Source organism: Gymnoscopelus braueri, assembly GCF_963280865.1.
Source record: "Gymnoscopelus braueri genome assembly, chromosome: 2".
Taxonomy (NCBI): Eukaryota; Metazoa; Chordata; class Actinopteri; order Myctophiformes; family Myctophidae; genus Gymnoscopelus; species Gymnoscopelus braueri.
Genome location: NC_137604.1, coordinates 19,881,701 through 19,896,471, shown reverse-complemented (window position 1 = coordinate 19,896,471; position 14,771 = coordinate 19,881,701). Strand labels below are relative to the sequence as shown.

The 14,771-nt window shown below is 40.0% G+C and overlaps 1 protein-coding gene across 1 annotated transcript in view; it reads left to right on the top strand.

Annotated features, from left to right (window-relative positions):
- Positions 1–9,318, top strand: part of cusr (Copper-only SOD repeat protein) — a 28,387-nt gene extending 19,069 nt beyond the window's left edge. The window contains exons 10-11 of the mRNA XM_080444178.1: positions 6,918–6,998; positions 8,016–9,318. Of these exons, the coding sequence (XP_080300304.1) occupies positions 6,918–6,998; positions 8,016–8,107 (173 nt within the window). The 3' untranslated portion in view covers positions 8,108–9,318. The remainder of the gene's footprint in view (positions 1–6,917; positions 6,999–8,015) is intronic.
- The last annotated feature ends 5,453 nt before the right edge of the window (positions 9,319–14,771 follow it).

The window sequence follows — 14,771 nt, the reverse complement described above, 5'->3', positions numbered from 1 at the left end:
AAGAGCATTGTATAATATTCACAACACTGTTTCACATACACAACAGCACACATTTTACAAAATGTATGTCCTTTTCAATTAAATCCAGGGCTGGATTAAGACTCAAGGAGGCCCCTGGGTCAATTATCTTTAAGGGCCCCCCGACCCATGCTACCCAGAACAGGCAGTGCTCGAGTTGTAAGGCATGTGTGTGTCAAGATAGCACCAGCATTTACAGTCTATAACCTACAGTATTTACATGATATATATTTGCATGTCAAAAATCTAAATCTTAAAAATCTTTTAGTCAGACGGCCATATTATAGCATGGGCCTTGTACTATAGGTTGAGGTGCTCCCATATTTGAGCATTTACCTATATACATTTTAATACCCCTGGTAGTCGGGCCTCTGGGTCCTAACCGTAAAAATTAGGCTTCAAGCATAATTGATACGGTGTAAGCCAAGCCGTGGCTCATTGGCTTCTGGCTCCAATAGTATCTAAAACAGAGGTATGTGCCATGATCCATGAGCCATGCTTGGCTGTAATAATTTAGGCTTAATATATTATTCCATATAACTGACATGGCTTAGAATATGATTATGTGTTGTGCCAAACTAGACACACGAATGTGTTGAAATTCAATAGCACACAGTATTACTTAGAGAGAATCATAAAATTAAAAAAGTATGTTCTATTTATTTGGCATTTAACCACTTAAAACCAATATACTCGCTGAGCAGGGTCCGTACTGTTCCGTACTGTTCCCTCTACACCAAATCTCTCTGCCGAAAATAGACGATCTACAAGCTCACAATACGTCACATTATATCTAATCTCATAGAGCCTGCATTGGATTCATACGGAGCCCCTGAAGGGACATTAGAAGGTAGATTCTTTTAGGGGTAGGTTTATTTTAAAAAGCCGTTGGTTTATATTTGTGGGTTGGAAAATTACAGATTACGTGTTTTTTTTCAGGGTGCAGGAAAAAAAGTTCCTTGAAAGTTGGTGAATTCTTTTTTATGTGGGTAAAATCTGCAGATTTTTTGTCATGTTGATTTTTATTTGTATTAAGTTTATCTCGTTCTCTATATCATGAGTTAGGAACTCGTTCCCACAAGTTCCTAACTTGTGTGAACGAGATAAACTTAAGAAAAAGAAAAATCAACCTACTAATGTCCATTCAGTAGGTTTATGCCACGCTGGGCAGGCATATTCCAGGGTAGATGGAAATAACCAGTATACTGAAAGCCAACGATAGCAAGTTGCATAAAAAGGGGGGAACATTTGTTCCTCTTAATCTGGACACAATCACCAGGAACCAGGTGAACTGTGTGAATTTTTACCAGGAAATGATATAAATAGCATGTTGATATATCAGTAATGTGTGTGTCAGCAAAGCATCACACCCCTATGACTATTATTATGTATGCAGAAATTTGGTTAGCTTACCAGTTTGATCTTATTCTTTTGCAATGGTGCGGATAGAAATTCAGACCCATGACTATAAACACGGGTATCCAGCACTCTTATTAAAGGCTTAAGCTAAGTCATGAAGGAGAGAGTTGACTCACCTCATCTGTGCAACGTAAAAGCAAAGCAGGTTCCTTAGTAGTGTTTCGACAAAAAACACAGCCAGCACAAGCTCAAGCATTCATAATGTGAGAGCCAAGCCATGGCTCATGACTCGTGGCTCATGGCTCATAGCTCCAATAGTATCTATATATATATATAAATGGGCATAAAAGGGACAAGGACTGACAGATACATTTCCACATATGGGCACAAAAGGAACACAGACAAATCTCCAAATATGTTCATAAATAAAACATTGCATAACTGGGTGGGGCATGCATTTCCAATTTGCATCGTTCCCGAGTAGGGGTCTAGTAAAATCACAGTTAATCTAAATCCGAAAGGTCCATTTGGTTCCATTTGTACAGATTTAAATTAACACTAAGGACCCCTATCTTCCACCAAGTGCCAGACAGTGTAAAGGGGCAGCCCAATTATCATTGCTATTTCAGCCATGTTATTTAGAAAACAAATGAATGTGCGCATATTTAGCACCCATGGGCGAGTTGGTCTTAAAATGGGGTCTGATGAAATCAAGGTTTAGGGTTAGGGTATAGGGTTACGGCTACGCACAGAGTTTGCGCTTTGCATTAAGACCAGCTTCAATGTAGTCTTATCTACTGGCGCAGTGACGGTGCAGATATTTCCTTTCCTATTTAGACTAGCAATGGAGCTGAACAAATAGTTAATGAACTGGGCCAAATCATCCATTATAATCCATTATATGGCGAGTGTGCTTTGCTATAATCCAATTTGCTAGCCTACCACAAAAAGTTTTTGTGCTCAAACGGCAGATAAACTATTTTTATTAATTCACAAGATCTGTGTGTGTGTGTGTGTCTGTCTGTCTGTCTGTCTGTCTGTCTGTCTGTCTGTCTGTCTGTCTGTCTGTCTGTCTGTCTGTCTGTCTGTCTGTCTGTCTGTCTGTCTGTCTGTCTGTCTGTCTGTCTGTCTGTCTGTCTGTCTGTCTCTCTGTCTCTCTGTCTGTCTCTGTCTGTCTCTGTCTGTCTCTGTCTGTCTGTCTGTCTGTCTGTCTGTCTGTCTGTGTCCTGGTCTGTCTGTGTGTCCCTGGCCAAACTGACCTGTTGGCTTAACTGATTGACTGGGTGATATGACACAAACACGACGCAAAGCGTCCCCGTACAAAGAGCCTGTTCTGTCTCTGTCTGTCTCTGTCTGTCTCTGTCTGTCTCTATCTGTCTGTCTGTCTGTCTGTCTGTCTGTCTGTCTGTCTGTCTGTCTGTCTGTCTGTCTGTCTGTCTGTCTGTCTGTCTGTCTGTCTGTCTGTCTGTCTGTCTGTCTGTCTGTCTGTCTGTCTGTCTGTCTGTCTGTCTGTCTGTCTGTCTGTGTCCCGGTCTGTCTGTGTGTCCCTGGCCAAACTGACCTGTTGGCTTAACTGATTGACTGGGTGATATGACACAAACACGACGCAAAGCGTCCCCGTACAAAGAGCCTGTTCAGCCCTTGTTTGGTTCTTTAGAGGTTCTCTACTGGTTCCTCAGCTTAGTTTAGGCACCTCTAATGGTGCTATATATACAGTAGGTTCCCCTATGAATATGACCCAAAGAACCCCCCTTTTAGTGGTATTTGGTGCCATTTTTAGTGACATACTGTAACATTACATCAGTGTTCATTGTTCATACATCAGAGTTTTCAGTTAATTTAAATTAATCACACCAGGTAGGGGATGTCTGGTGGTGCAGCCATGTAGGACCTGAGTTTGAATCTGATGTCTCAAAATTCTGCCCTTGGTTTACTGTCTCTCTCTATGCCATCTAAACTCCATCTACTGTAAATAATTCCAGGGGGAAAAAAGCAGTACAGTACTACAGTAGTACAGTGAGAAGTGAAGAAGAAAGACCATTTCTTTAACAACATAATGTATGTCCAAGATATTCTAATATCAGTCAAAAATGAAGAGCAAAGAGTTCAACAGCAGACCCTTTGTCCAAATACAAATGCTTTGGACACAGCAATTATGTTTTTTGTGTGTGAGATCAATTGAAGTCATGGGAGCATCTGTAAGTCTATACGCCTGAGCTGTATAAGTCAACCTCAAGGTGTTGTTTCCATTTTCTATGGAGCCTTCTGTTCACCCGGCCCTTCCAAAAGAGGCTTGGATCTGTCTGGACAATGGATAATTGAAAAGCTTCCCAGGAAAAAAGAAAACGATTGTTGGGAAACCTGACGCTATAGTTGCATGTGTGTGTGTGTGTGTGTGTGTGTGTGTGTGTGTGTGTGTGTGTGTGTGTGTGTGTGTGTGTGTGTGTGTGTGTGTGTGTGTGTGTGTGTGTGTGTGTGTGTGTGTGTGTGTGTGTGTGTGTGTGTGTGTGTGTGTGTGTGTGTGTGTGTGTGTGTGTGTGTGTGTGTGTGTCTCATTTTCATGGTTCACACAAAATTGTACACAATAGCTCTTCATCCCCAGTAAGGGTCTCATGTAAAATTAACAGTTTCATTATAAAAATGATGACGTCTGTTGACACATAAGAAAGATGACGTCTGTTGACACATAAGAAACGTGTGAATTTGAGAAAAGACTATCTTTATTTTGGCTCCAAAAAGAGGGTTATATCAATTTACGCCACAGGCTTTGTTATAATGTCTGCCACCATTTGATCTGTTGGGAAATATCATACTCTCACCTTACATCTACTGTAGCTGTTCCTGTTTCTGTTTCTGATTATATATGTAATAATAATAATAATAATAATAATAATAAGTGTAATAATAATAATAATAATAAGGGTAAGTGTAATAATAATAATAATAATAATAATAATATTTCAATTCAAAGAACTTATAAGGATACTAACTGATGTAGTGGTGGTTTAAGATGGTAGAAGGGCCTTTATGTGTATGTCCTTGTTGATATGTTTTTGTTTTGTGTTGTTGGATTGTTTTCTTGTTGTGTGTTGTGCTCTGAGGACCCCCTCGAAAACGAGATGCCGCATCTCAAGGGGCTTATCCTCTAGTGAAATTTAATAGAATCACAAACTCACATTCTCCTCATTTACAGTTGATCTAATAAAATTATACTTTAAATCGACATGTTCGCACCTCTGTCTGGTCGCAGGGTTCTTTTACAATGCTGTTGCACCTCGTAATAATAATAATAGCTTGAATTTATATGCGCCTTTCATGAACCCAAGGACGCTTTACATCAAAAACAATGAACAACCAACAAACAAAAACACAACCAAACAAAACAACAAACAACTATTTGCCATAAGCCTGAGAGAATACAGTAGGTGTCTTTTCAAGGCAGCCTTAAAAGAGTCCAGTGTTGAGGCATGGCGAATCTCCATTGGGAGAGAGTTCCACAGGGTAGGGGCTGCCACACTGAAGGCTCTGTCAACCAAGGTTTTCTTGCTTGTTTGAGGGATAGAGAGGAGGTCCAAGTCTGTGGTCCGCAGGTTCCGTGACAGAGTACGTTCATGGAGGAGGCCTGAGAAGTAAACCTTTGGTTGTGCGTACTAATGACCGTCAATACCTAATAGTGTGGTTTACGGCTAATGCCATACACTCTGTGTATGTGGATAATGGTACAGTAGGTTGCTTTTTGGATTTCCACGAAATCAAAGGGCTACTTTAGACTTTAGACACAATAGCCTGTTGTACTGCGTGTGTCGGTTACATCAGCTGCCCAATCTGCATCACTGTATGCCTGTAGTCCCAGCTCCGCACTGTTGCATTTCCTGTAATACAGCTCTGTGTCAATTGCACCTTAAGAGGTCTTTGCACATGTTTTACAGTGACCCATTGTTCTTGGACAGATACATTTAACTACTATCAACCTCTCTGTACCTTTTGGCATAATTTATTTCCCGTCAGTAAAGGGTGTTCCCTACCTTTACAATCTTGCATGTCATCTCAACATCTCAAATATCCTTTTCACATAACACTGTTGTGACTCTTAACCCGGCTGTCCTCCTGATCATAATCAATGTCATTAAATGTCATTTAACACTTGCGTGACTAACCGGTAGGTAGGGTATGTGATATTTTTTTGTTTACAATAACTGTTAAATAGTTCTATATTCTGATTGCTATAGCGTTTTTGTTCAGTAACAGGAGTCTCCTGTCTTTCCAGCTCTTTAGCAAACAGAAAATGCATTTTCAGGTCGGTATACCAATTTTATCCAATCAGGAGAGAGAACTCACACAGGATAAAGGATAAGCAAGTGAAATTGGAAGTGATGACACAAAGAAATACAATAGCCGACAAAAATGGAACTGATAAATGGGTACTCTCTCCTGATTGGTAGAAATTTGTCCACCCACCTGAAAATCTATTTTCTGTTTATTAAAGAGATGGAGAGGTGGGGAGACTCCATAGCAATGATTACAATGAGAATATAGTGCTTTAAAACATTTTAACAAAAAAGTTTCTTCGTTGACTTTATAAACTTTATATTTAGTCTACTGGGTTCAAACCTAGTTTGCAATTCTACAAACTCTGGAAACTGCAGATTTCAATGTGATCTGCAGCCTTGAAAAGACAGAAGATTGACTTATTCCAGCTCTACATCGCGCACACACACACACACACACACACACACACACACACACACACACACACACACACACACACACACACACACACACACACACACACACACACACACACACACACACACACACACACACACACACACACACACACACACACACACACACACACACACACACACACACACACACACACACACACACATGTAAGCAAATTGATGGTGCAACATTTGCAGGAATCACAAGGCAGTAAGAACAACACAATAAGGCAACAACTTGACATGAAACAATAATACAATAGAACCAACAGAATAGAAAAGGAATGGATGATACAACCCACAGCACTCATTGGGGTAGATTTCAGCCCTGATACTTTTTGACAATTTCACAATGCTTTTGTGTTTTTACTATCTTTTGTCCATTGTTGATGGTTGAACTTTAAATGTAACTTCCGCATCATTGTCAGACCACCTGATACATTTGATCTTCGCAAAAGGGGCTTTGTCAGCAAGACAGTTGTCAACAATGTCAACAATGGCCACCATTTGGAATCATTATGTCCACATCATATGAAAATAAAACTAAATATGGAACATTACTGAAGCTATTACATATATTAGACATTTAGTTGTTTTTGATTGAACCGTGAATTTCAAGTCTTATATTTCCTCAAAATGGATAGGTATTGTACTGTAGCTTTAGGAATTAACTTATTTAAGTATTGGACAAGATGTTGGTATAATCATTAGACATACTGTTCATACTGTAACCTTTTTTCTCCCACTGGGCTTAATTTAGTAATCTGAAGTATAATTATTTGGCTTTGTTTTTCATGTATTGTGTGTTTCCTATAGGGGATGTCAGCAAGGAAAAACTGGACTCAGTCAAAAACAGTGTGAAGATGGGTATGTTCCAGGAACATGAATCGTGCACAAGTAAGTACAGTATGCACAATTTTTTGGGTAACCGCATTGCCAAATATAAAAATACATCCACATAGACAACATCTTTTAAACAAAGGTTGACCCAAATTGTGGTTACTCTGCACTCATACCAAAAGCGACGCAACAAAGCGACTGACAGCCATTCATTTTTAGTGGCTATTGGCTACAATGAGCATTCTTGGAGCAACGAGACACCTGGTTACAAGGTTCTCCATGACTCTCCACAAGATTTGAGAGACCCCGAGCAACGGCCAATCATGGCAGATGTTTATAATGTTTATTTGATTTATTCATACTGTATGAATTAACTTATTAGTGCATGTATAATGAGTCCGAAAGCTCCTAAATTTTGTTAACAAAATGTTAAACTATATCTGTTCATAGTACTCCCATACTGCATGCTTAATGTGAACTGATAAGATAAGATAAGATAAGACCTTTATTGATCCTGCTGGGGAAATTCAGGCGCCAAATAGAGTACAGCACTTAAAAACAGATTACAGGGCAAGAGGAAAAGTACAGTAGACACAGCATGATGTTATCAGAAAGTATTTTTGGTTGTACTAAATAAGATGAATAGATCGATTACACGGCACTCCACTTCCTCAAAAATAATGCCGGATGCAAAGAAAGGAATCCACGCCCCAGTTGTCTCTTTTGCTGCAAGTACTGTTAGGCTTTGAAGACTGCGACTTGGCGTCACACAATGATCAAAATCGCTTTTGCTATGAGTGCCCGGATCAGCAACAGTTTCTGTTGTGTGTGATATCAGACCAGAGAGAAGCAGAGCATTTTTCACCTACGCAATGATCCGGGCAATGCTGGGTACTAGTGAACCTGCTGATTAATGCGTTGCAACTTTTCATATACAGTATACTGTACATTTAACTAGAGAGAAAGAGTGACACCACACCATTGAGATGATATCTGAAATTGATCTACAGATTACTGGGAAACATGAATTACATACTTGACTAACTTTATATCTGTATGATTTGACATCCCCAGGGGGTGCAGGTCTGTTGCTCAAACCTGGAAGATATCTTATGGCTTTTGTGATAGCTGTGGCCTTGATTCTGCCATCTTGGACTCAGCTGTAGCACACAGATTCAACTATATCATGCACCACCATTGGGGATACTCAACATTCTATAAACTGTGAATGCATTAATGGAATTTGTGATGTGATGATAATTGTATATAGCGATACATTTCTGAGAGCAAATGACTTTCCGTTTGCGGTTGGATATTTGTTTTCATATTTGCACATTGTACATTGGCTACTGTATGACATTTTGGATGATATTGTACTGTGTGACCTGATGTGATGAATGTAGCTGGAAAAGGGTTTATTTCCCCCAACACAATGTGTCTGAACTGTTGTGTTGTCTGAACAACGTGTTGCAATGCAATGCGTTGTAAGCTTGTAGATCTTCTATTTAGTCTATTTTTGAAAGAATTGTGGGTCAAATACAATACATTTAAAGCTCTATTATGTATTTTTTCTTAAGGAATACAATTTTATGTTCTCAAATCTGAATGGTTGAGTATGTTAATATAATATAACGTATTAATATATGGTTGTATTTGGTCTCCCTGCTCTTAGATTGAGATATTTAAAGCATGTGTATAGGTTGGACACAACCTTTGACACATTCCTGTTTCTGTTTTGACACCATTTCTCTCCAGAGCAAGCAGGCAGGCTCTATTACTGTAGCTCAGAGGTACAAATGTAAGCACAGGAGACTGGGTTTCAAATCTGTGCTAGAATAGGAAAGTTACATAGTGTAGCTTTAACATTTTTGCCTATAAGGATATGCCCAAAATAGGGATGCCAGATTGTAAGAAAAAATATTTTTTTAAGATTATAGAATTTGCCTCTGTGTTGGGAAATTATGTACACAAAGGATTGCTAAGGTACATTGAAAGTTTTTGTATATTTGTAATTGTACATATTGCAATGTGTGGTTGTCTCAAAATCCCAAGGCACACCTGGACTTGTTTCAGGGCACACCAGTGTTCCTCGGCACACTGGTGTGTTTGTGTACCACTGGTGTAGATCAGTTGATTGCTCTAGGTATTTGCACACTCACTGCACAATCCATAAATTAATTTCTATTTTGTTTAAATCCACGGGAATGATGTGAATAAAATATTTTAGTGACTGTGTGGGGACTTTATTCATAATTCAAGATATTTGGTGGACATTGTCTGGGAGTTGTCTGGGAAGCTGGGGTGATGTCATATTGCTGTGCCTCTAGGCAGTCGTGGGGAAAATAATAAACGAGTTGCACGGTCTGTGTACTCAAAGAGAGAAGTTGTACTCATATTATTCCTGCAGTTCCTACATTGGTGACCTCAAAGTTTTGTTAGCTTAGCTGGACGTTTCAAGTGAAAGCGAATTGCAAACATGACTACAAACACTTTTCCCCTTAAACTGCCAGGCTTCATGGGAACCTTCTCCCGTGAGCTGTTTTGCCTGGCTTTTCAAAGGACAGTGTTACTTGAGGACAGAAGGAGATCAAGTTCTACCAGCTAAACCATTGGTTTGGTTTGGCAAGGTATGATAGCTAGTTGTGGATTCCATTAAGGTGATCAGGTATTCTCTGTTGATGAGAAAGTCCAAGGAATGCAAATGTAACAACAGTGGTATCCGCCCTCTGTACTTTGACAGCAACCAGAGAAGAGATTTTGCTTATCAATTCTCCTCAGGGGAATTGTAGTGATATCGGCACAGGTACAGTATGGACATAGAAAGCGAATTACTATGGTTTTCGGTTTTGATAACCATAACTGGTTGGCCATGGCGGGCTCATCGCAAAAGACCCCCCCCTCCCCCAGACACAGATCTCGAAAGGATGGCTGCATAAGCCAAGATTCTGCAGCTTCAGTGTAAGGGGAAACCGTTGCCCAATGGAATGTCTTCAGAGACACACATGCTACGCATCCTTTCGAGATAAGGATGGAACCTGAGACTCTTATGACATTTTAGACAAAGGTTGACGCAAATTGTGGTTACTCTGCACTCATACCAAAAGCGACGCAACAAAGCGACTGACAGCCATTAATTTTTAGTGGCTATTGGCTACAATGAGCATTCTTGGAGCAACGAGACACCTGGTTACAAGGTTCTCCATGACTCTCCACAAGATTTGAGAGACCCCGAGCAACGGCCAATCATGGCAGATGTTTATAATGTTTATTTTATTTATTCATACTGTAACAGCAAGAGAACATAGATACATACAGTGCATGTATAATGAGTCCGAAAGCTCCTAAATTTTGTTAACAAAATGTTAAACTATATCTGTTCATAGTACTCCCATACTGCATGCTTAATGTGAACTGATAAGATAAGATGATCAGGTATTCTCTGTTGATGAGAAAGTCCAAGGAATGCAAATGTAACAACAGTGGTATCCGCCCTCTGTACTTTGACAGCAACCAGAGTAGAGATTTTGCTTATCAATTCTCCTCAGGGGAATAAACACCACATTGCCACCACTGGCTCTCCGGTCTATGTGTGGAATCTACGCCTCAATCCGGGCCAAGCTGAACAACGCCAAGGCAAAGTTATGTCTATATGGAGTCTATATGGTGCGCCTCAGCGTCAATTGCCGCTCCAACAGCCTGTGGGCTTTACCTCTCTCTCCACCAGGCTGTTAACGCTCTATATTCTCTATAATCGTTTCTATATATTGTTTGTTCACTAACAGTGGTATCCTCATCTCTCTAGCTCTTTAATGATGCACAGAAAATACATTTTCAGGTGGGTCGCCAATTTCATCCAATGAGGAGAGAGATCCCATTTATCTGCTTAAATTCTACAGTGTTCTGCAAATTTTTCTTTGTTTCATCACTTCCCATTTCACGTAAATCCTCCGCCCAGTAACTACCCTGCGTGAACCCTTTTTTTCAAATATGTCTCTGTACCAAGGAAGATTGACCACTAAATGCTCTCTGCTCATCACCAGTGACCAAGCAAAGAGGAACCTTTTCGTGCTGTTTGCCTCAAGGACAATGCAGGAAGCACAGATGATTGTGTGTGCTGCTTATTTACACGAGCTCTGTGAGATTCATGTTGACACATTTCCTCAAATTGATATATTTCAACAGACCCTCTTTAGAAATCCAGCCAGAAACCAACACAAACACAAACACAAACACACACTTCCCATTCTCAGGATGATGAAAGTGTGTTGTGAAGTTTAAATTAAATCTACAATTACAAAAATGTTATAAAAGATCAACTCAAAATGATATCAAAAACTGCTTTCTAATACCTTGAATAATAATGATAAAATCCTTTTATTAGAAAGATATTAAGAAATTTAACCCACCTGGTCATTATGTCTAGGCTACTTATGTATGGGATACAAATGTCTCATGAAAAAGACAGCTTGGAGACAATGCTTAACCATTTATGTTAAGCATTGTACATCAGACAACATGTGAGAACATTTGAAATTGTTTCTGTTTCAATGTATTGGATCATATAATGCCTTGTATTATTGCCCTGTATATTATTATAATAAATCTCTACACTGACATTTTGGTCCAACTTGAACATATATTAGTGTGTTATTATGGATGGGTCTGTTTAGCTTGAGCCCCTGCACTCGCTCCAACCAGGGGTCATCAGCATGGCAGCTTGTGATGGACATTTTCATTAATCATTTTTGCCACGGACATGCAAAATAATCATCTCACCAAAAACACAGTGGCCAAGCCCTAAACGTATAATATTGGACTCCTAATGTGTCATTAGGAGTCTAATGACAGAAGGAGATCAAGTTCTACCAGCTAAACCATTGGTTTGGCAAGGTATGGTACTAGTTGTGGATTCCATTAAGGTGATCAGGTATTCTCTGTTGATGAGAAAGTCCAAGGAATGCAAATGTACAAGCTACTTTTGATTTGATTTATTAGACGTAATGATTAAATGTTAAATGCTTCTCACGGAAACGTCAAGGATAAATGCCAATGGAACACTGGAACAAGGAAACTTGAGAGACATGATGAGTGATTAATGAAGGGCATACCAGGATTTTAATTAAATGCAGTGTCACAATAGTTTAATGAGAAGGCACCTAACTTTGATCAGAGGTGAGCTAACTTTTAAGTTGGAGGACCAGGCTGTGGATGTAGGGTTTCCATGGATTATGATTGTGGAGTGTTATTATAGTTGTTGTCATTATTGGACACTTTGAAACACTTTCTCTCAACTAAAGACAACCAGCTTTACTTATCCAGTTCTGCCCTCCGGCTCCTTTGCCTTGGTAGCAAATAGCTCCTTCTGAACAGATCTGTTTTTGATCTTTTCCTACAGTTTAATTGTCTGACCACACCACTGTATGAATCCATTGTCTTAAAAAAATAAAAGGTTTCTCCAACAAAGGATTAAACACACATTTTGCTATTTTCAGGGAACTAAGGTAGCTATTATCAAACGATACCACAAATCTCCTGCAACATATTAAAGAGCATGTCATCCCGACACTTTATAGGCAACTCCGCACCAAACAGACTCGTCCAGACTATTGCAGACTACTCCAGACTGCAACAGACTGGTATTCGGTTGGCAAAAGTTGCCATTTAAGTCTGTCAGCCGACTGGCCATTCATGTGCTAATTTGACTTTTAGCGTGCCAGCGTTGCCAGGTCTGCTTATTATAAGCGACTTTGGGCTTGTTTCCCTGCAAAGCCACTTAGGGATGTTCCCAGCGTTTTTTCTTCACTGACGTGCAGTGGTGTAAAGTAACTAGTACATTTACTCAAGTACTGTACTTAAGTACAATTTTGAGGTACTTTTACTTTACTGGAGTATTTCCAATTGTCTATACTTGTACTCCACAACAATTATTTGAAATGTTTAGTTACTAGTTACTTTGCAGATAGAAATCATTATGAAACATACATTAACCACTTTAGCCCTATTTTATACCTATAAGCTATTTGAAAATAGCAGATCTACAAGCTCACAACGTGTTGCGATGCACGCGTTCTGAGCTTGTAGATCTGCTATTTTCAAACATTTTTGTACTTTTACTTTTGGTACTTTAAGTACATTTTTATACCAATACTTTAGTACTTTTACTCAAGTAAATGTTGAATTCCGGACTTTTACTTGTAACAGACTCATCTATTGCATTCAAGCCTGGAATTTCGTCATTTTAGGGGCAAGGCCACTTGGCCTTTGGTGTTGTAATTTTTTGGAGGGCACAAAGGCCCTGCCCGGCCTTCCTGCCAGGGCAGGAAGGCCATCCAAAAAAATAATAAAGATTTTTAAGTCCAAAAATGATTTTTAAGTCCACGGAAATAATGCATTTAACTTGAAGGTTAAGGATGATTGTATTTTAATATATTATAAGAATAGTATAACTATCTGTGAAATATTACCCATTTATTTCACAAAATAATGTGTTGGCAAATGACCAATATTTAGTTATATAGGTCTCAATATGTCACATTCAGCCCTGGACTTCACTGACTGAAGTAGGGGTCACATTAATCACATTAGATTCACAGAATGTATTTTACCCACAAGTTATTTTCATTCAAATGAAATGTGAATGAACTTGCACTAATAATGACTTTAGTTGATTTTTCACTCTTTAAAATATAGTATTTCTTAATTATTAATAATTACAGCTTGTAGATTGGCTATTTTCACGATTTTAAATGTTTTTTAAATAATAATAAAAAAGGAACATACAAGATTTCCACCCGACAGCCATAATATATAGCCAATATATGGTTCTGTATCAGTATATGAGTCCGTTTTTGCAGATTTCATTCTAATTGGCTACTATGCCTGAATATGAATTTCATGAGCCTGGGTAGGTCACCCTGGCTTGGCGGAGATATGCCCTGTAGCACACTCCGCACAGCAGCAGCAGCAGCAGGTGAAAGCAATTCACTTAATTGCTCGTTCTCTCTCTCCCTCTTTCCGTCTCCTCAATCTCTCGCTCGCTCTTTCTCTCTCAATCTTTCACTCTCCCTCTGTCTGTCTCTCCCTCTCTCTTTCTTTCCTTCTCTCTCTGCCGCTTTTTACCTCCCTCTTTCTCCCTCCCTCCGTCTCTCTCCCTTTCTTTCTCCCTCCCGCTTTCTCCGTTCCTCTCTCTCCCTAATCTGAGTTCCCAGAAGTTTTTCGCCTCGCATACAACTCTCTCCCTCGCTCCTGGTATCTCCCTCTCTCTCACCCACTTTCTCCCACCCTCTTTCTCTCTGTCTTCCTCCCCTCTCTCTTTCTCTTTCTCTCCCCTCTCTCCCTTCCTCTCTCTCTTTCCCTCTCTCTCTCTCTTTCTCCCCCCTCTTTCTCTCCCCCTCTCCCTCATGAGAAACAGTGAATGTAGGTTTTCTTAGACATGGTCGCTTGTTTCTCTCACATAATCTGGCAACACCGACAGCCCTCTGTTGTCACTGCCACTGCGCTACCAGTCGGCTAAAAAGCTGAACATGTTCGGTCGGCTCTGGGTCGGCCGAAAAGGTCCCGACGGACCCCCCGACGGACCCCTAACCGACTGGCCGACGCTTCCCGAAGCCAATTCGGCCCAAAATCGGGCCGATTTGGATTGGTCTGGAGCCAGCTTATGAGTCACCAAAAGCTGGATGAGATCCTATCTGGAGGGGAGGGAACAGGTGGTCGAAGTAAACGGAACCCTGTCCCCCCCTCCCAGTGAGTTGTGGCGTTCCGCAAGGAAGTATACTAGGACCTTTACTGTTCCTGATATATGTGAACGATATGTCATCAGTGTGCGACTGC